This window comes from Gavia stellata, unplaced genomic scaffold (genome assembly GCF_030936135.1).
Source record: "Gavia stellata isolate bGavSte3 unplaced genomic scaffold, bGavSte3.hap2 HAP2_SCAFFOLD_44, whole genome shotgun sequence".
NCBI lineage: Eukaryota > Metazoa > Chordata > Aves > Gaviiformes > Gaviidae > Gavia > Gavia stellata.
In genome coordinates this window covers 51,463-74,150 of record NW_026777121.1, presented here as the reverse complement: position 1 = coordinate 74,150, position 22,688 = coordinate 51,463, and the positions used below count along the sequence as shown (strand labels likewise).

Sequence of the window (22,688 nt, the reverse complement as noted above, 5' to 3'; positions counted from 1 at the left end):
TCCTTCTCTTCATTGGTAGGGCTTTTTAGCAAGAGATAGGTATAATGCAGCAAGCTCTGACATGAATTCATAGGTTAATGTAGCTACTGGCATGCAAGATACAGACTGATAGGTCCTGCCTTGGCAAGCTGAATCTAAGGCATAGCTCGAAATGAGCATGAAACAAACATGTAAATCTAGGAGAATTTAATGTGAGACATTGAGAGTGGAACTGTTGATGGCTACAATGGGGTGATCTCTGTTACTAAGGTTTATTTTTTTCTGTTGGAGAGGTGTGTATGTGAATGTAGGGAACTTGGTGTTTGGCTGCGTGTACAATATAAGTGTATGCATATAAAAAAAATAGCCCACAGCACAATGTGGGATAGCTGTTGTTTTGTAACTTAAGTGTGTACTGTATTCTTCTGGCATTATATTCTGAGCAAAGATGTTTAAATTAAAAGTGTGTATTTGAGGTATGTACGTATTAGGTTGCTGTCAAGGAGTTTTCCACATGTCTCTGTCTTACGTGTCATTTTAATACATACAGTATCGGCTACATGCTGCTTACACAAACCCCCTAGCAGTAGAGCTCTGAAAAGAGAGAATTGTTGTTCACCTTTGTGAAATGTTGTTCACCGTTGTGCATTTCAGTTGTTAGGTGTTGAGATCCTGCTCGTATGCTGCAGTTGTTTAAAAGTGATTTTATGGCTGTGCATGCTGAATGCTTTCCAAACTGTTTCCATCATGTGCTGTTGGTCAGACTTCAGAGTGAAAAATGAAATTGGGCTGAACTTTTACATAAATAAGGAGACATAGTCTTGTTGCTACATTCTGTCTCTTCTTTTCAATTTCTTTTCAAAGACCTCGTCGACGTTCCTTAATTGCTGAATACCATCTTGCTAACCTGACTGAAAGTAGTGTAGCCGTTGGTGCTGATGAGCTTGTCCAGCTCTTCAGTCTGAATCCAGGACTCGTAGTAGGACTTTGGAAGGTAAGATAACATTTTGTTTCAATACTTCATTATGACTTGAAGAAACAGATTCTTTGGGCTTGTAGTTTGGGATTTTGAGAGTTTTTTTAGGGTTTGGGGTTTGGTTTTTTTCATCTTCCTTTTTTTCTCTGAGTTTTGAAAGATCTTGTCTAAACTAACAACAAGGAAATACAGGTAGGGACAGCTAGTTGATGATGTATTGTATTCTAAAGAGCTGTCGCAGGAGTATCTGTACTTTTAAAAAAGAAAAATCCACCTCTAATTCAAAGAACCGTTATGTGTCATAGTGTATTAGATACTGTACTCGTCTTACTTCTGTGTTCAACTGTATTTATTTTGCAGTCTTCACATGCCAGCGTTTTGTCGGGAGTTTCCCGAAGATGTCGGGAGTTCCCCGATGCCAGGAGTTGACCGACGGTTCGCGGCTGAAGGAACAGATGCGTCCGACTCAATATGAGTGATAAAGCATAGTTCGTCTTTATTATTCAAGCATCACATATTTATACAGTTAGACCTAATACACGCCTACTTGCCAGATCCTAATTGGCTGAGCCTAAAAGTTACTTTTGTTTATATTCTTCTACTTGCAGTTTGAGCAGCTGTATAACTCCCTTCTACTTTGATCATAACTTCTTGTTATCTACATCCTCATTTCTCAAGGACGCCCAGTCCTTGTCACGTAGCCCTTATTTATTGCTTCGTTTGTAATTTTCCACTCCCTGTTATGCTGAGCAAGCCCGTCTTTGTCTCTCTCAGAACAAGCTCTGATCCATCAGCTGCACAGAACTACCCCAGGGGCTTGCATCTTGTTTTCCCACAGAGTTTGACATCCTAAAGATATTTTAAATAGAATGGTTTGAGGAGAGATGTGTTTCTTCCCCTGACTCATGCCTTGCCCTGTCCCCATCGCTCAAAGTGATGAATTCCCACAAGGCAACTTTGCTAGTGGTTTCCTTTAATCTACATCACCGGGTAGTCGTATCCTGCTCCCGCAGTAGGAATGCTGTAAATTGAGCCCTTTTGGGGATACTCAATTCTTGGTATTCAGTGTCTAAGTTAAGGGGTTAGTCTCTGCAGGCTGTGTGTAGAGATGAATGTCTTTAGAGAGCAATGCAGAACATCTGAAGTAGACTTCTACTCTAAAGGAATCTGCGTCATTGCACTGGATACCCAGAGCCCTAGGTGTCTGCCTGAAGTCGCATACGGTTGGATGCTATGGAAGCCTGCCTCAGGTGCTCTGCTCTTGGACTGAATTTGGAGGTGGCAGCTCTTTCTTCCTCCCCCAGCCATGTTACTGACATAGACTTGTATTATTTGGCCCTGGCAAGGAACTTCCCTCAGGGGACCTGTGAACAGTTGCTGTGAGCTGTGTCTCGTTTCCATCGGGAAACTCTTGCTACCTCAAATGTGCACAATCAGCAGAGGAGTTGTTTAAAACCACAGAAGGGATATTTGTTTCACTCTTCCTTAAAGGTGTCCATTTCCTAGAAAACTTGAGCCTGGCTGACCTGCGTGAGCCTATTATGGGTTGCCTCAATCTATGAAAAGCTCTGATCAGTGAAGAGCCGTTTCTTTCATATCTTCAAAAGTTTAGTAGAATGGTGTCCCTGCGTTGGTGTCCCTATGGTCCTGCTAGCGCGTTACCCCTTCCCGTGCTTGGAAAGAGAACTCTTTCAGCATCTGGAAATGGTTCCGCCATCATGAAGTTCCACAAAGTTGTTAAGCACTGAGTGCCTCACTCCAGTATATTTTTCCTGCTTACTTTTGTGAACAGCTGTTCTTGTTCTCTCTGTGGGCAGAGTAACATTAGACAGTTAACTGTAGACGGGTGTAATAATGTTAAAATTTTTTTAATGTTCTTCTGAGTTAGAGCAGTCTCAGACTTCATTAGTCTGCTACCAACTTTCCTTTTAGGTGTCATTTCTTTGATTCTCTTGATGTACAGTAGTTAAGTACAGGTTGTCTAAATCACTTGAGAACAGTCTAACCGTAGCGAACCACTGGTAACGTTGCAGCAACAGTTACGGTATATTGGCTGTAATTGCAGTAGTACCTCTTTCCATGCATGTACATCACTGGAAATGTGTTCAGTTCACCACAAAGCTGAAAAAGAGCTCAAATACAGCTGATGACTGTATTTTTGCACACGTGTAACAAACAGACTGTGGGAAAAACCTGTAACTGTGTCTCTGTGGTTTCTAAAGACTTTGTTGGAAGATCTTGGCTTCAGCGTGTTCACCACTTTCCTGAGCTTTCTAGAAAGAAATCTGGCCTGTGTTGAGTTAAAACGTTTTAGTATAAGACGGGCAGATGACTGCAGCCATGTGAATTTGGCACTTCTTTGGGCAGTCAAGCTTTGGCACCTACAACACCTGCAGTCCGTTCTACAGCTCGACTGCCTGAGGTGTGAAGAACCACATCCCTTTGTTTCCTTTCAATCTGCCAAGTGTGAATTTCATTTAAAGTTCTCTGTTTCTTGCATGATGAGGCGCAAACGGTAATTCCTTCTTCTCTCCTTCTCTTCCCTCATGATACCATAGATCTTTTTCCACCTGCCTCTGAATTCTCCTTCCATAACACCTCAACTGCATTTCCTTTGCTTCATTTTCAGCCCGTTCCTCCTTGTCCTCAACACGGTGCATGGGGAGAAGTCAATTCCCTGTTTCTTTGCAGCATCCTTTGAGACATCTAGAGGCCCTTACACAGCTCTCTTCTGCCTTCTCTTCCTGACCTTAAACAACAAGTCCATTCACCCTGTGATTAATCCTTCTTCAGAGACCATGTTTTCCAAACCCCTCATCCTTCTTAGTCGTATTCTCCAGGTGCCTCTGATAGGCATGTATCTCTTTGGAACGGTGATCCTCAGAAACGGACACTGTGTCAGCAGAGACCCCAGCCCAGGCATGACTCTGGGAGCAGTATTGCATCAGCCCTCAGTGATTTGATCAAGACTAACCTCCGTTAGCCTGCTTATGGGAACACCAGGTGCGAGGGTGTGGAGGCTTTCTGGAGTCCACATCCAGGTACCTGCCCTTGACAAGCTGTTCCGCTGTCAGAGAAGGAAACTGATTTGTTGCTCTTTTTGCACAGCCCCCTCTTTGTTGTCATTTTTTGTTGTGGTTGCCTGAATACACCCAAACTATTGGATCATTTCTTTTTTCAAGTATTTTTTTGGGTGGGAATGGAAATTTAACTCACGAGTTGAAATAACATGATTTCATTTGCCAATGAAATTAATGAATTTTCAGTTTGTTTTAATTTTTCTTTGCTCCTCCTCCCGCTTCTTATCAATTCTTCACCATCCTGCCGTGACAAACCGTGTTGCTCTGGGGACACGGTTGAACCATGCGGGGCCAGTGGGGCTGGTGCACGTTCTTGGACCACAGACGCACTTTCCTTTTCAGAAACCGGCCTGAGTGCGTTCAGCACGAGCGTTTGTTTTCATGATTCCTGCAGCTTTTATTGTGCCTGTTCTCGTCTGTGTTTAGTGAGGGCCAGTTATCAAAGTGGGGTCCCTCTCCCTTTGTGGTGGTCAGGCAAGAAACAAATGCCTGACGTCAGAGACAGTCATTCATACGTCAGATGAGCTCAGAGTTGAGTGCCCAGCCTCCCTGCTGTCTTCATAAGGCACCTCCAGCAGTCAGGAGGAGGGGAGAGAAGCGGGTGGTGCATTTCGTGTCTTCCTGCTGCGATGCTGATGCCCTAAACCCCTCCGCCACGGAGCCAGACCTGCATCTCTCTCTCTCTCAGGAGGCTGCAAGTTTGAACCAGCCCCACCCAGCTCTTCCAGGTCCAATAGCTTCCATTTTAGCAAGATGCAGCCCAAGTTATGGTTGCGCCCTCAAAAGAAGAGAATACCCATGATTTCCACTTTGTTGTTCAGGCTTTCCCAGTTTGGCAGAAGCCCTTCTGGTCACCCTTCCCTGCCAACCCGTGCCTGGAGTAACTACTGGACAAACTGCCATGAAGTCACCCTGTTAAATTGGGCCCTGAGGAAAGGCCTTGCTCTTTGCGGCAACCCCTCGGACAGCCGGGGTTTGCTCCCGGGTTTTCCTCAGGCCTGTTCTATGCTCGGCACTGCCAAAGGGCACGTCTGCACTGGGAAAGATCAAAACCTGGGAAATACCAGAATGTGAGAGCTTTCCAGAGCTGTTTCTGGAAGAACTGAAGATCCCGTTATGCACGAAGCTGAAGCAAACCCATCAGTGGGGATTTTGAGGAGTATTTTCCCTGTGTCAGTGCTCAAGGACTCAGAGTAGTTGCTGAAACAGTGAAATGCTGAACTTTGCTGTTGTGCTTGTAATGGGCGGACCTCAAAGTGCTCGACAAAGACCATCATTTATATCCGTGGGGTGTTTTAGAGATGAGCAGATGGCTTCTGGAGATGTAGTGTTTCCTCTCACACTGTAACTGGTTAGTAATATGTCTCTTAAAGAAGGCCTCCACGAGACACTGTCGTTGTGGATGCCGCGACACGTATTTTGCCTGTGCTGAACCCAAGCTGTGTCTGGACAAGAAGGGAAGAAGAGCTTTCCGCACACTCAACTATGGAGTTTTACCAAGTGTATTCCCAGTTTATTCCTTGATGTTTTGTTCCAAGATGAAGGTTGTTGATACTGAGGTGGAAGAGCGTTACGGGGCTTGGCGAAATCCCCGGTCAAGGGCGAGGAGGACTTTGTGGCTGTGGTGCCCTCTGCCACGCCCAGGCCATGTGCTTTGACTGGCTGTGTGCCCGTCTTGTTGTTGGGAAGAGGCTCCTCTCTGGGGGGGGAAAAGCTGAGGGGGAACCAAAGCCAGTGTCGGCTGGGCCTTGCCACTCCTGCACCGAGCTGCGCACAGCCTCAGCCCTCCCTGTGGCCCTGAGCCCCCTGAGCCCTCTGGCTACCCCCGCGTCGGGGCTGTGTCAGGGTGGGCAGCACTGGGTGGCTCGGCCTGGCCCAGTCGGGCCTGGCCCAGGGCTGCCGAAGGAGACATAGTCTTGTTGCTACATTCTGTCTCTTCTTTTCAAAGACCTCGTCGACGTTCCTTAATTGCTGAATACCATCTTGCTAACCTGACTGAAAGTAGTGTAGCCGTTGGTGCTGATGAGCTTGTCCAGCTCTTCAGTCTGAATCCAGGACTCGTAGTAGGACTTTGGAAGGTAAGATAACATTTTGTTTCAATACTTTATTATGACTTGAAGAAACAGATTCTTTGGGCTTGTAGTTTGGGATTTTGAGAGTTTTTTTAGGGTTTGGGGTTTGGTTTTTTTCATCTTCCTTTTTTTTCTCTGAGTTTTGAAAGATCTTGTCTAAACTAACAACAAGGAAATACAGGTAGGGACAGCTAGTTGATGATGTATTGTATTCTAAAGAGCTGTCGCAGGAGTATCTGTACTTTTAAAAAAGAAAAATCCACCTCTAATTCAAAGAACCGTTACGTTTGGCAACCCAGAAGTGAGTCGCTCTGTGTTATTGTTCTTCTGTATCACAGTGTAGTAATGCCGCTCGTCTCTTGCAGGATCTTCTGACAAGCTTGAAACTAAGGTGAGGAGACTAGAGCAGACTGGTCACCAAGTCGGCTTCTCTGCGATACAGGGCAGGGATCCGCTCTTAGATGTCTTTCAAGCTTGATGGTAAGAAACACGAGTTGCAAAGAAAGAGTATTCTGGAGGTGAGAAGTTGAATGGAAGCAAAACCTGGTAGAAAGGAATGCCTTGTTTAGCTGACACCTAGTCCAGATTTCACAAGCTAGTGTAGCGGTAGCTCGTGTTCCCACTCGTGCTTAGTGATGGTGCGGAATGCTTTGACCCGACTGAAAGCCACGTGTAGCCTGTTCTGCCTTCTCCTAGCTTTTCCTATATGCGTATCCTCCAAGTACCGGTACCTGACAGCTCCTGTCTGTCTGTCTGACAGGTCCGCTTGCACCCAGCCACGCGAAATGGGGACGTTTAGCAGCAGCACCTCAGGTTATTCTAGAATAGCCTTTGCTTTGAAATGCATTACTTCTTGCTAGCAAGTGGGAAAAGGCCAAGGCCAAACCACCTTCCACTTGACGTATTTCATAAAAATTCCTGTCTGTTCTTAGATCAGCCTGTTCTGTCCAAGGCTTATTGCATTCCTGAAGGGCAATCTCCTTGGTTCCTTCCTCTCTGCCTTCCCAAGGGGAATTCACTTAGTAGGGTGGAGGGATTCCCCTTTCTGCTTGGTAAAGACGGCGTCATGGCTGGCACTTGTGGTAGCATCTTGCATTTGGGAAAAGCAAGCGAGGAACACTTGTTCCCTGTGGGGAGGCCAGTAGCAAGGTTTCTAGTTGTTGTGGACCCTTGCAGAGTAATATCGCTCCTGAGCCATCCTGAGATAGCTGTCGTGGGTCAACGTGCTTTCCCTTTGCTCTGTGTGGTTCTCTGTGCTTGAAGCGTAGTCCTGCCCGCAGTTATACTTAAATGGGAATGTTTTTATGGATGCTATTTCTGTAAAAGTACTGATAGTTTAGAAGTCTCTAAATACTGATACCTGTATGTAGACTTCTATTGTCTAGCTATAAAGACTTTTCTATTGAGCCCGAAGGGGGATGTCTCTGTATCAGATACCGCCCAAGAGTCTGACCAGTTCATTGAGTTACTGGGTGCCCTCCACAACAGGGTGAAAGCAAGTTTAGCTGAATGTGGTTTCTTCTTCCTCCCCAGGGAGAGAAAGGTGGGGGGAGGAACTTGAGCTGAACATGGCCAGCTTTCCCCAGGAGGAACTCTGCTGTGTCTTCTCATGTGCCTGCCAGCCCTGTGCTTTCTAGAACTGTTTTACTTGCCCCCGTGTGGCCTCAGATGGCTTCAGATGGGAAGACCTAGCCTTTAAACTCTGCCTTCGTTTCTGTTGCCTGTCTGCAATGGCTTTAGTGTGCCCTAGGCTTGCTGTGCTTTGGTTCTCTAGAAGCGATGGAAGGCAAGGGTTGCTGTCTTCAGCAACTCCCCGGGTGTCCTAGGAGCAAGTATAGTGCTCTGCAAACGCTTTTGTAGAGCTCTTAACATGAGCAGTTGCTGGTGATGAATTTGGGGAATACTGGAGTGACATGAGAAATCACTGGGGATTCGTAGACTGGGGTAGGCCGGGGGGGTCCTCCCGCTGCCATCTGGTCTGATTTCCTGCTCAGAGCAGGTCCAGTCAGATCATGTTGCTCCGTGCTGCGTGCAGTCCTGTTTGGGGTATCTCCAAGGAGGCAGATTCAGCATCGTCTCTGGCAACTTGTTCCAGTGCTTGGGCACCCTCGTGGTGAGCACCTTTCCTTGTCTTGAGTCAGAATCCCACCCAGAAACACCCTCACACCCCCCCTGCCCACACATCCCTGCCCCGGGTAGCATCTTTTCTAGCTTTTCCCCTGTCCTTTGCCAGTAAGTTCCCTTCCTGTTGAGCGGTGGCTTGCGTTTCCCTTAGGCTTCCTTCTGCTTCCAGAAGCCCTTCCTGTTGTCCTTCCTCTCTTCCTGGTTTGTCTCCAGCTAAGCTGTGGCTTTCCACAGTCCATCCCTGCATGCTTGCGCAGTGTCTCTCTGTTCGTCCTGGGTGTCCCATCTCTGCGTGCGCCTTGGGTGTTCTTCCTTTTTGGTGTTTGAGCTGGGTCAGGAGTTTCCTGTCTGTCAGTGCTGGCCTTCTGCTACTTGTGACCAACTCTGTGTCTTGGCATGGACCCTTCTGGTGTCTGGGGAGGTGGGGGCTGTTGTCCTTGAAGTTCAACCCGTTGCCCTGCTCCCCTTTGCCCTCCAGGCCAGTCTCCTGTTGGCTCCTGCCTAGAAGCTCTTCAGGAAGCAGCAGTCTGCTCTGCTGAAGTCCAGCATTGTGATTCTGCTGGTTTGCTCGCTTCTCTCTGGTTTTTAAATTCTACAACCGAATGGTGGCTGCAGCCCAGCGTGCCCTTGAACTTTGCGTCCTCGATCAGTTTTTTCCATGTCTGTGGGCAAGGAGTCCAGCGGAGGGTGGAGACGGGTGCCCCGTCATTCTGCTTTCACACACGGGGTGTGAGATGATGTTGCTCCATGCTGCTGTCCCCTGGACGCTTCCTCACTGCCCCCGGCACCCTGCCTGCAGAGTCTGAGAAGCCTATGCTGGTGTATGTGGTTGCAGTTCCTCCCTGGGTTAGCCAGCCTGTTACAAATCTGTAATATAAAAACTCATCTACACAATGTATGTAGGTGAGCAGGCACTTCTTTAGTGCAGCGCTGGACGCACAGGGGATCACTCCACCTAGCGTGCGTGTTTAGTTTCTCTGCTACAAAAGTTATAGACAATCAAAGGATACATATTCATCATATTTCCAAGAAACAGTTAACATATTCATGGAGTTTCCGAGAACTCGTTAGTCTATGTAAATGCTCGTGACGCATGCGCCTTCAGGTACGCAGGTGGTCGTCTAAGGTCCTCTGGTGGTCGTCCATAGTCTTCCTCATGGTGTCCTCTAGTTGAACCCCATCTTTGCGCATGCTAAATCCCATTCTTGGAATCTTCTTAAGTTTTCCTCGGTTTAGGGGCCAGGCCTGTAACTTATCGTTCTCTTGACAGGCAAATTCTACCTATTCACAATGCTACATTGTTCAACAGTTAGTTTATGATTGAATCACAGATAAATCATACCTGGTTACCTTCATACAGAATATATATAATTTAATTTTTATTAATCGCTCTCTGGATTATACTATTCTCTCAATATCCATACTTAAATTAATCAGTGGTTATTTCTATTAATATTTATTGATTGGCATTCTTGATATTCGAATCAAGATGGGAAAGGTAAGGAATTTTCCAAGCCGCATCACTGGTGCGTATCAGGTCACATTGTCACAGGACTCAAACAAGACTTTTCTATTCGATTCTTCATCGTTCCATCTCGTCACTGTTGGTTCCTTAGTACAGAACAGCGACTCCCTGGTGAGGTTCCTCTGGTTATTGTTTCTAACTTAAGAATCCTAACTTATGCATTTGTATTTTATTATTTTATTTATTAATCAAATTTAAACTTTCTATATGATCATATTGTGATTATTTTAGAAAAATCAGAGTATTTACAACAGAACTGCTAATTTGGCTTGAGGCTGTTCAGGTCATTCCCTCCTCAGTCATTGTAAAACATGCTGGGGAGGTGAAGACATGACTAATGACTGTTCGTTCTTGTGGCATTTGTAACTTTTCCTTTTATGAAGAGGAAGCAAAACCTGTTATTAACCATTCAGCAAAGCTAAACCAGCAACAGCTTATCTGCACTATGCTTTTTTTTCTTTAGAAATAAATGTTAGCATGGAACTTTCTCTTCCTGTAGCATGAGATTCCAGAAGCAAAAAGGGGTGGAGTTGTTTTGTTGCTAATTCAGTGGGCTTAGCTTTGATTTAGCACATAGAAACTAGGTTCTATTATAGACCCTTAGCTTTACTTGTGCAATTTTAGACTAGTCTTTGTTCAAGCATCCTTTTTACTGTCTTGCGCAATTTTCCTGCAAGTTTGTTGGATGGAAAGATGCTGTATTTTTCATGGGTTCCTTCCTGTGCCTCTTAAAGAGCTCACTCTTTTACTGTGACTATCGTATTTGTTGGCAGGACTTCTATCTGTGAGATTTGCCAATTCCTGTTGAAGCTTAATGTTCATAGTCCATGTTATATGTCTTACAACTCTGAAATTCACTGTGCAGAGAATCTATGCATTTCTCTAAAGCAAATCTCAAATAATATTCTGAAATACTGTTAAAGAAGTTCTCTGTTCTTTGATGCCTCTTCTACTTGTTGATTTTCTAAACACTTATCAGTTTTGTATACCGGTGGATATAGCTGAGATATCCTTAAGACTTTCCATCTGCTCAAACAGCAAATTTGAGTAGAAGAAAGGAGGAAAAAGACAAGGCAGAGCAAATGCTCTGATCTGCTTAAGACCTCATGTTGAAAGGAAGACGATGTAAAAGGAAACATACTTAGTCTGCTGTTGAAAAAGCAGATGAGGTGCTACAAACTAATGTAGACTTTGATGTTCAAAGGCATTGCCTGGTGTTCATTGGTGCATAAACCGTGCTTTCTTAGACTTTGGCCATCCCCATACACATACAGCAAAGCATGCTGCAGCATCCATTTTATTCATCCAAGTGGAAAATAAAGAAGATGACTAAGAGTGTACAGGTATTGACTCATGGTTTGTGAATCACAGTTCAGAATCTGGTGCTTTAAGTGTTGTTTAAAAGAACTTTTCTAATGCACAATAAAATTTCAATGATTCTAGATTTTTAATTATTTTGTTGTCCTAAAGTAAGGTCTCTTAAACAGCTTACTGTATTCTATACATTTGTTAACTTAAATAAGCTCTCTGCAGCCTGTGTAGCGGTTGATGAAGTGTTTTGACGAAGATTTCTGCTGGTTTCTGGTGTATGCTTTTAGTTGCCCAGAATCAGTAGTTGATCTTTCCATTTTTTTCCTCTTTCCACCCTGCTGATAATGCTTCTCTGTTGCTTCGTAAGCATCATGCAAAACAAACGGTAGTGATTACCGTGTAATTTTGGGTTGCTATTACCCATCTGCAGTGAGGTATTTGTAGTATTCTTTTTTAAGCTAAAAGATAAATCTCTAGCCTTCTCAATCAGAGAATTCAAGTTTAGTCTTTGCTTTTGGTTGTGATTGCAGTGCCAATTTAGAAAAAAAGATCCTTTACAACCTTTTTTTTGGGGGGGAGGGTGGGGAGGTTTAAATACACAAAATAACCCAAACTGCTTTTCTGGTGATGAGAGGTGTTTCTGTTTTCTCTGACAACACTGCAGTCATGAAACTGGCGTTCTCTGTGAACCAGCTGAGCAATGAAGAAAAGTGAACTGAGGTGTAAATGCTGTGCTGTTTTGTAGCGTTGCTGAAGAATTCCCCCATTGCCTGTCACTTGTAGAATCACAGTCCTGTCTGATTTTTGCATTGCTTGATAACCTTGCACACCTGCCTAACTACTACTGCAACAGATTTAATTTTCAAATTCAAACTGATTGATAATCTGGACAGAAAGCTTTTGGTTGTTTATACTGAGAGAGGCAGTAAAGTAACTTATTTTTGTACCTGTTGTTAAAGTGAGGTAATTGTCTTAACAGTTCCAGCAATATGGTCTCCTGCTTTCAGAAGGTCTCAGCTGCTGCTTGTCACAAGTTTGCTTTGTGTTTTGGTTCTTGGTGCTCTGCCCTGAAAACCCTGCTCTGTCATGTGCAGTTAGTATGTGAAAGCTTGGGATGTGGGTGTGGTGGGTTTTGTTATGTTTAGTGTCGTTCTTTCACTGCTGCTGAAATCATTGTTACAGTTGGACATATCAAGACCCATCTTCCAAGGAGCTCTAAGAGCTCTTGTCATTTGTTTAGAATCTGAAACTTTTGTGGTGAGATGGTTAAGAGGATGAGGAGAGGGGGTGAAATGGTACATAAAAGAAAAATGAGAGGTGGTATTCATGGGATGGAACAGATGGTATTGCATGAATGTAGATGATCAAGATTTAGAATCAGAGAACCATTTAGGTTGGAAAAGACCTTTAAGATCATCAAATCCAACTGTAAACCTAACACTGCCAAGTCCACCACTAAGCCATGTCCCTAAGCGCCTCATCCACACATCTTTTAAATACCTCCAGGGATGGTGACTCAACCACCTCCCTGGACAGCCTGTTCCAGTGTCTGACAACCCTTTTGGTGAAGAAATTTTTCCTAATATCGAGTCTAAACCTCCCCTGGCGCAACTTGAGGCCATTTCCCCTTGTCCTATCGCTTGTCACCTGGGAAAAGAGGCTGACACCCACCTCTCTACAACCTCCTTTCAGGTAGTTGTAGAGAGTGATAAGGTCTCCCTTCAGCCTCCTCCAGACTAAACAACCCCAGTTCTCTCAACTGCTCCTCATAAGACTTGTGCTCCAGACCCCTCACCAGCTTCGTTGCTTTTTTTGGACACGCTCGAGCACCTCACTGTCCTTCTTGTAGTGAGGGGCCCAAAACTGCACACAGTATTCGAGGTGCGGCCTCACCAGCGCCGAATCCAGGGGCACAATCACCGCCCTACTCGTGCTGGCCCCACTGTTTCTGATACAGGCCAGGATGCTGTTGGCCGCCTTGGCCACCTGGGCACACTGCTGGCTCATCTTCAGCCGGCTGTTGACCAGCACCCCCAGGTCCTTTTCCACTGGGCAGCTTTCCGGCCACTCAAGCAGATCAACACTCTTCTCCAAGCCTGTAGCGTTGCATGGGGTTGTTGTGATCCAGGTGGATCCTCCTGAGGGCGCACTCGATCCCCTCATCCAGATCATCAGTAAAGATGTTAAACAGAGCTGGCCCCAATACTGAGCCCTGAGGACCACCGCTTGTGACTGGCCGCCAACTGGGTTTAACTCCATTCACCACAACCCTTTGGGCCCGGCCATCCAGCCAGTTTTTTACCCAGCAAAGCGTATTCCTGTTCAAGCCCTGAGCAGCCAGTTTCTCCAGGAGACTGCTGTGGGAAACAGTGTCAAAGGCTTTACTAAAGTCTAGGTAGACTATATCCACAGCCTTTCCCTCATCCACTAAGCGGGTCACCTTGTTGTAGAAGAAGGTCAGGTTAGTCAGGCAGGACCTGCCTTTCCTAAGCCCACGCTGACTGGGCCTGATCGTCTGGTTGTTCTGTACATACCGCGTGACGGCGCTCGAGACTATCTGCTCCATAACCTTCCCTGGCACCAAGGTCAGCCTGACAGGCCTGTAGTTCCCCAGATCCTCCTTCCGGCCCTTCTTGAAGATGGGTGTCACATTTGCTAATGTCCGGTCTGCTGGGACCTCCCAGCTTAGCCAGGACTGCTGGTAGATGATGGCAAGGGGCTTGGTGAGCACTTCCGCCAGCTCCCTCAGTGCCCTTGGGTGCATCCCATCCGGCCCCATAGACTCGTGTGTGTCTAAGCGGTGTAGCAGGTTGCTAACCATTTCCCCTTGGATTGTGGGGGCTTTATGCTGTTCCCCATCCCTGTCTTCCAGCTCGGGGAGTTGGGTCCTCAGAGAACAACTGGTCTTACTGTTAAAGACTGAGGCAAGGAAGGCATGAAGTACCTCAGCCTTTTCCTCATCCTTTGTCGCTATGTTTCCCACTGCGTCCAGTAAAGGATGAAGAGTCTCCTTAGCCCTCTGTATTGGGTTTGCATGGCAGCGTTTTGGTAGCGGGAGGGGGGGCTACAGGGGTGGCTTCTGTGAGAAGCTGCTAGAAACTTCCCCTACGTCTGATAGAGCCAATGCCAGCCGGCTCCAAGACGGACCTGCCACTGGCTAAGGCCAAACTAATCAGCAACAGTGGTAGCGCCTCTGTGATAACCTATTGAAGAAGAGGGGGCAAAACTGGGAAATGGCAGCCGGGGAAGAGAGGAGTGAGAGTATGTGAGAGAGACAACTCTGCAGACACCAAGGTCAGTGCAGAAGGAGGGGGAGGAGAGGCTCCAGGCGCCGGAGCAGAGATTTCCCCTGCAGCCCGTGGTGAAGACCATGGTGAAGCAGGCTGTCCCCCTGCAGCCCATGGAGGTCCACGGTGGAGCAGATATCCACCTGCAGCCCATGGAGGACCCGACGCTGGAGCAGGTGGATGCCCGAAGGAGGCTGTGATCCTGTGGGAAGCCCCTGCTGGAGCAGGCTCCTGGCAGGACCTGTGGAGCCGTGGAGAGAGGAGCCCACGCTGGAGCAGGTTTGCTGGCAGGACTTGCGACCCCACGGGGGACCCACGCTGGAGCAGTCTGTTCCTGAAGAACTGCACCCCGTGGAAAGGACCCATGCTGGAGCAGTTCGTGAAGAACTGCAGCCCGTGGGAAGGACCCACGTTGGAGAAGTTTGTGGAGAACTGTCTCCCGTGGGAGGGACCCCACGCTGGAGCAGGGGAAGAGTGTGAGGAGGAAGGAGTGGCAAAAACAACGTGTGATGAACTGACCGCAACCCCCATTCCCCATCCCCCTGCGCCGCTCGGGGGGAAGAGGTAGAGAAAATCGGGAGTGAAGCTGAGCCCGGGAAGAAGGGAGGGGTGGGGGGAAGGTGGTGTTTTTTTAAGATTTGGTTTTATTTCTCATTCTCCTACTCTGATTTTGATTGGTAATAAATTAAACTAATTTCCCCAAGTCAAGTCTATTTTGCCCATGATGATAATTGGTGAGTGATCTCCCTATGTCCTTGTCTCGACCTACGAGCCTTTCGTCATATTTTCTCTCTCCTGTCCAGCTGAGGAAGGGGAGTGAGTGAGCGGCTGTGTGGTGATTAGTCTGGCTGGGACTAAACCACGACAGTGGCAGTCATCCACTTGTCACTTACTTGCCAAAACTTGTCCAGTGAATGGGTTAACGTTGGCATTGACACCTTTAGAACTGATGAATTTAAAGGGAAGACCATAATCCAGATGTATTTTTTGAGGCTGTCAGCAGGTGCACGTAGATAAAAATTGCGTAGTTGAGACAAGTGATGTATCTTAATATGCGTTTCTCACTTCAGGATAGTGAGGTAGGATAAAGTCATTGTGGCTGTTGAAGGGAAGCCGATTCATCTGTCTCCATCTCAACAATGTCTGTTTCCATCTTCTGATTTTGACAGAGATTAGTGTATGTGCACAAATCGGATTCAAGGAAGAGATACTTTCCCTTCTCTAGGAGACCGACTGGTTCAGTGGGACCAGGTCACTTCTTCCTGCTGGATTTCCGTGGACCTTCTTGTGTCCCTGAATGTTGTGGTGAATGAAGAGAAGTTTTAATTGAAGTCCCTGCATATCACTGTGGCAAATCTGACCTCGTTTTTAGGCAGAGTATCTTTTTGAGGGTATTTCTGCTGTCCTGGAGGTACAGGATGCTGTCCTTGATGCAACAGGAGCATCAGCCTTTCGTTGTGACATATCTGTGTTGCCTAATGCAGTGCTTTGTCTTTGGGCTCTTCAAATAATGACCGTGCTTTAACAGTTCCTTGGCACTGATGTCTTCAATGTAACTGTTGAAGGCAAGGAAATGTTTCTGACAGCCATTTCTGCATCCCCCTTGCCCCAGCATGTGGTCTTGGGATTGGCCCTGTTTAACATCTTTGTCGGTGACATGGACAGTGGGATTGAGTGAACCCTCAGCAAGTTTGCCGACAACACCAAGCCGTGTGGTGCGGTTGACACGCTGGAGGGAAGGGATGCCATCCAGAGGGATCTTGAGAGGCTTGAGAGGTGGGCCCATGCGAACCTCATGAAGTTCAGCAAGGCCAAGTGTAAGGTCCTGCCCATGGGTCGTGGCAATCCCAAGCACAAATAGAGGCTGGGAGGAGAATGGATTGAGAGCAGCCCTGAGGAGAAGGACTTGGGGGTGTTGGTTGACCGGAAGCTCAACGTGAGCCGGCAGCGCGCGCTTGCAGCCCAGGCGGCCAACCGTATCCTGGGCTGCATGAAAAGAAGCGTGACCAGCAGGTCAGGGGAGGTGATTCTCCCCCTCCACTCCACTCTCGTGAGACCCCACCTGGAGTACTGTGTTCAGCTCTGGGGCCCCCGACATGAGAAGGACGTGGACCCGTTGAGGCGGGTTCGGGGGAGGGCCACGAAGATGATCCTAGGGCTGGAGCAGCTGTCCTCTAAGGACAGGCTGCGAGAGTTGGGGTTGTTCAGCCTGGAGAAGAGAAGGCTCTGGGGAGACCTTCTAGCAGCCTTCCAGTACCTGAAGGGGGCCTACAAGAAAGCTGGTGAGGGCCTGTAGTGCTAGGACAAGGGGTAATGGCTTTAAGCTGAAAGAGGGTAGATTTAGATTAGATCTAAGGAAGAAATTCTTCACCATGAGGGTGGTGAGGCACTGGAACGGGTTGCCCAGAGAAGTTGTGGATGCCCCATCCCTGGAAGTGTTCAAGGCCGGGTTGGATGGGGCTTTGAGCAGCTTGGTCTAGTGGAAGGTGTCCCTGCTCATGGCAGGGGGATTGGAACTAGAAGATCTTTAAGGTCCCGTCCAACCCAGACCATTCTGGGATTCTATGATTCTTCCAGCCTTCCTGTCATGCAGTGTGGGAAGTTCACATAGATGGTCTTTCTGAAAGCCCGAGGCTTTTGATGACCAGCAGAAAGTGCTTGTATAAGATGAAGTGAGAAGCCGGAGCACAGGGGAAGATTGTTTTGCCTTGCCCAGATGTTTTTGCCCTTGTGGTCAAGCGATGACTGACAATGGTGCCTGTCTGCTTCTGGCATTTGAGTTAGCAGTAAGAGGTTGGGTTGGCTTATTGTAACAACGTCCAATAAGAGACCTTGAGATGAATATTATACTTACCTCGTTGAGGCAAAAGCGGCACGTGTTCTGCTGTGAAAGAGGCAAATTGGTGCTTCCCTGTTGGATGCCTTTTGGATTTGTCTGCCCTGAATTCTTCAGCAGTTGAGGACAAAGGGGCAGTGATAGCTCCCTAAACACTTGTGATTCCAAGTCCCCCTTTTTTCTCCTCTGCCTCCCTACCCTGACTGAATTGTTGAGCTTCTTGAACTGATTTCTCACCTGCTTGCACAATGCTGTTTTGGGGAAGGAAGAAGCAATGTGTAACTGAGAGTGAGGAGAAGGGTGGTAGGTATTGGTGGCAAGTCTGTCTGCTTTCAGCTTACGTTGCCTGAGACTGTACTTTCAAAATGTGGGAAATGCCTGCTACTAATCCCTGTCCTTTCAGCATCCTGCAGCCAGATGCTGAGTATCTCTCTCCATGTAAGAAAGGATGTCTGTCTGGGGAGGGTTATAGGAGGACATCTTAGGGGACTTTTTAGGCTGAATAAGACCAGTTGGATGATAACGCAGCTCAATTTCCGCTGATGATGGTGTGTCAAGGACATCTCTCGTCCATTGTCATCATTCCGCAATTCTTAGCTGTTTTGGAGTTAAATAAGAATTTCCTTCCTCCGTCAGAAATGTTTTATACTATCTGATAAGTGGGTTGTCTTGTCTTTTCTGGTCTCAAAATTGAAGTATCTTCAATCTTTGTTTTACTCGTGGGACCGTTCTTCATGTTCTCTTATGGCTATGCTGTCTCAGAGCTTCATCCTGGATGCTGTATTTTCAGGAAGACAGCCAAGACTTACTTCTTCTTTGTTTCCTCATGATAGCTTTCTCTCGGATATGTACTGGTTTGTTTTGTTGGGGTTTTTTGTTGTTGTTGTTTTTTTTTTTTAAATCTGCTTCAGTGAATGTCCATGAAGGAAGTAGCAGTACAAGGGGAAGGAAGGCTTTTTAAAAACCACGTACTGTAGTGTGCTATTGAGAGGCATAAAAGAGCGGGAAGTTCCCAATATCCGATGATCCTACTTTCTAGAGCACTAGTCAAACATTTTCTGTGTATGTGGTTGAGATGTTTATCAACCTTGCTGGCATATTGTAAGAATTAACTGAATAACTTTTTTTTAAATTATTTTTCTGCTAACATTGTGCTCAGTGGTAGCCGAGACATGCATGTAAGAATAATTAAGTAACTCTTCTTGACATGAATGTGGTTTTCCTCTTTATTCTCTTTTTATTTTCAGTGGAATCTGGCTGAAAATCTATTCTGGTTGTTTTCAGCCAAAAAGGACAATTTGGAAAATGAAGTCTGAACCAACAGAAACTGTTTCCTTGGTCTGCGCTGCTCTACGTGATAGAAAGCGTGGGTACTGGAAGAAAGAATACCTCTTCAAACAAATAGCTGCTGTCAAAATGAGAGTAAGGCGACTTGTTAAACCTGTAGATCCTTCTACAGGTCTTCCATGTAAAAACAAAGAAGCGATGAAGTAAGCAATGCCTTGTCACAGATGATGTTGACTTGAGAACAATGTACAGACTATTAATGACTTGGAAAATGCTGGGGGGATAGGGAAGTAGAGCTATAAACTATGTATCATAATGGGAAGATACGATGATAGCCTATAAATGACCTAGCCTGAGAAACATAAGGAAGTAGCAGTTAGTAGAAATTTTAAAATTTTGTTGGAAGCATAGTTTAAGTTTTGTCACTTTGAGAATCTTTTTTTTAAACACCCCTCTCCCTTCTCGATTCCTAAATAACAGAGCCTCTGGCTTGAGGTGGATAATTGTTCTAAAGGACAAAAAGGGAAAGGAACACGTAATGGAGAAGGCAAACCTATCGTTTAAGGACACATCTGTTACTATACTTTGGTATAGTACAAATTGGCCATGCTTAGACATCCTGTCAAGCCTGAAACTGTTTGGAGTTATGCCATTGCTTCCTGACCAAAGCAGAGCTCCCAGCAAGAATGGGTGAGTGTTAATAGAGGATTTTTGAGGGGGTTTTGGTGTAACTGGTTGATAATGTGTCTGTAGGAGCTATCTGGCCTTGGTTTGACTTAACAAGTTAACTCTTTCTTAGAAAGCTTCTCTGTAATATTTCTTCCAAAGCCTGTGTCCTTCTCTTCATTGGTAGGGCTTTTTAGCAAGAGATAGGTATAATGCAGCAAGCTCTGACATGAATTCATAGGTTAATGTAGCTACTGGCATGCAAGATACAGACTGATAGGTCCTGCCTTGGCAAGCTGAATCTAAGGCATAGCTCGAAATGAGCATGAAACAAACATGTAAATCTAGGAGAATTTAATGTGAGACATTGAGAGTGGAACTGTTGATGGCTACAATGGGGTGATCTCTGTTACTAAGGTTTATTTTTTTCTGTTGGAGAGGTGTGTATGTGAATGTAGGGAACTTGGTGTTTGGCTGCGTGTACAATATAAGTGTATGCATATAAAAAAAATAGCCCACAGCACAATGTGGGATAGCTGTTGTTTTGTAACTTAAGTGTGTACTGTATTCTTCTGGCATTATATTCTGAGCAAAGATGTTTAAATTAAAAGTGTGTATTTGAGGTATGTACGTATTAGGTTGCTGTCAAGGAGTTTTCCACATGTCTCTGTCTTACGTGTCATTTTAATACATACAGTATCGGCTACATGCTGCTTACACAAACCCCCTAGCAGTAGAGCTCTGAAAAGAGAGAATTGTTGTTCACCTTTGTGAAATGTTGTTCACCGTTGTGCATTTCAGTTGTTAGGTGTTGAGATCCTGCTCGTATGCTGCAGTTGTTTAAAAGTGATTTTATGGCTGTGCATGCTGAATGCTTTCCAAACTGTTTCCATCATGTGCTGTTGGTCAGACTTCAGAGTGAAAAATGAAATTGGGCTGAACTTTTACATAAATAAGGAGACATAGTCTTGTTGCTACATTCTGTCTCTTCTTTTCAATTTCTTTTCAAAGACCTCGTCGACGTTCCTTAATTGCTGAATACCATCTTGCTAACCTGACTGAAAGTAGTGTAGCCGTTGGTGCTGATGAGCTTGTCCAGCTCTTCAGTCTGAATCCAGGACTCGTAGTAGGACTTTGGAAGGTAAGATAACATTTTGTTTCAATACTTCATTATGACTTGAAGAAACAGATTCTTTGGGCTTGTAGTTTGGGATTTTGAGAGTTTTTTTAGGGTTTGGGGTTTGGTTTTTTTCATCTTCCTTTTTTTCTCTGAGTTTTGAAAGATCTTGTCTAAACTAACAACAAGGAAATACAGGTAGGGACAGCTAGTTGATGATGTATTGTATTCTAAAGAGCTGTCGCAGGAGTATCTGTACTTTTAAAAAAGAAAAATCCACCTCTAATTCAAAGAACCGTTATGTGTCATAGTGTATTAGATACTGTACTCGTCTTACTTCTGTGTTCAACTGTATTTATTTTGCAGTCTTCACATGCCAGCGTTTTGTCGGGAGTTTCCCGAAGATGTCGGGAGTTCCCCGATGCCAGGAGTTGACCGACGGTTCGCGGCTGAAGGAACAGATGCGTCCGACTCAATATGAGTGATAAAGCATAGTTCGTCTTTATTATTCAAGCATCACATATTTATACAGTTAGACCTAATACACGCCTACTTGCCAGATCCTAATTGGCTGAGCCTAAAAGTTACTTTTGTTTATATTCTTCTACTTGCAGTTTGAGCAGCTGTATAACTCCCTTCTACTTTGATCATAACTTCTTGTTATCTACATCCTCATTTCTCAAGGACGCCCAGTCCTTGTCACGTAGCCCTTATTTATTGCTTCGTTTGTAATTTTCCACTCCCTGTTATGCTGAGCAAGCCCGTCTTTGTCTCTCTCAGAACAAGCTCTGATCCATCAGCTGCACAGAACTACCCCAGGGGCTTGCATCTTGTTTTCCCACAGAGTTTGACATCCTAAAGATATTTTAAATAGAATGGTTTGAGGAGAGATGTGTTTCTTCCCCTGACTCATGCCTTGCCCTGTCCCCATCACTCAAAGTGATGAATTCCCACAAGGCAACTTTGCTAGTGGTTTCCTTTAATCTACATCACCGGGTAGTCGTATCCTGCTCCCGCAGTAGGAATGCTGTAAATTGAGCCCTTTTGGGGATACTCAATTCTTGGTATTCAGTGTCTAAGTTAAGGGGTTAGTCTCTGCAGGCTGTGTGTAGAGATGAATGTCTTTAGAGAGCAATGCAGAACATCTGAAGTAGACTTCTACTCTAAAGGAATCTGCGTCATTGCACTGGATACCCAGAGCCCTAGGTGTCTGCCTGAAGTCGCATACGGTTGGATGCTATGGAAGCCTGCCTCAGGTGCTCTGCTCTTGGACTGAATTTGGAGGTGGCAGCTCTTTCTTCCTCCCCCAGCCATGTTACTGACATAGACTTGTATTATTTGGCCCTGGCAAGGAACTACCCTCAGGGGACCTGTGAACAGTTGCTGTGAGCTGTGTCTCGTTTCCATCGGGAAACTCTTGCTACCTCAAATGTGCACAATCAGCAGAGGAGTTGTTTAAAACCACAGAAGGGATATTTGTTTCACTCTTCCTTAAAGGTGTCCATTTCCTAGAAAACTTGAGCCTGGCTGACCTGCGTGAGCCTATTATGGGTTGCCTCAATCTATGAAAAGCTCTGATCAGTGAAGAGCCGTTTCTTTCATATCTTCAAAAGTTTAGTAGAATGGTGTCCCTGCGTTGGTGTCCCTATGGTCCTGCTAGCGCGTTACCCCTTCCCGTGCTTGGAAAGAGAACTCTTTCAGCATCTGGAAATGGTTCCGCCATCATGAAGTTCCACAAAGTTGTTAAGCACTGAGTGCCTCACTCCAGTATATTTTTCCTGCTTACTTTTGTGAACAGCTGTTCTTGTTCTCTCTGTGGGCAGAGTAACATTAGACAGTTAACTGTAGACGGGTGTAATAATGTTAAAATTTTTTTAATGTTCTTCTGAGTTAGAGCAGTCTCAGACTTCATTAGTCTGCTACCAACTTTCCTTTTAGGTGTCATTTCTTTGATTCTCTTGATGTACAGTAGTTAAGTACAGGTTGTCTAAATCACTTGAGAACAGTCTAACCGTAGCGAACCACTGGTAACGTTGCAGCAACAGTTACGGTATATTGGCTGTAATTGCAGTAGTACCTCTTTCCATGCATGTACATCACTGGAAATGTGTTCAGTTCACCACAAAGCTGAAAAAGAGCTCAAATACAGCTGATGACTGTATTTTTGCACACGTGTAACAAACAGACTGTGGGAAAAACCTGTAACTGTGTCTCTGTGGTTTCTAAAGACTTTGTTGGAAGATCTTGGCTTCAGCGTGTTCACCACTTTCCTGAGCTTTCTAGAAAGAAATCTGGCCTGTGTTGAGTTAAAACGTTTTAGTATAAGACGGGCAGATGACTGCAGCCATGTGAATTTGGCACTTCTTTGGGCAGTCAAGCTTTGGCACCTACAACACCTGCAGTCCGTTCTACAGCTCGACTGCCTGAG

At 45.6% G+C, this 22,688-nt stretch overlaps 1 protein-coding gene across 1 annotated transcript in view; it reads left to right on the top strand.

The window, feature by feature from the left end:
• The window catches only part of LOC132321748 (acrosin-like), a 90,682-nt gene that overhangs the window by 21,860 nt on the left and 46,134 nt on the right, over positions 1-22,688 (top strand). The window contains 1 exon segment of the mRNA XM_059835187.1: positions 17,527-17,531. Coding sequence (XP_059691170.1) covers positions 17,527-17,531 — 5 coding nt within the window.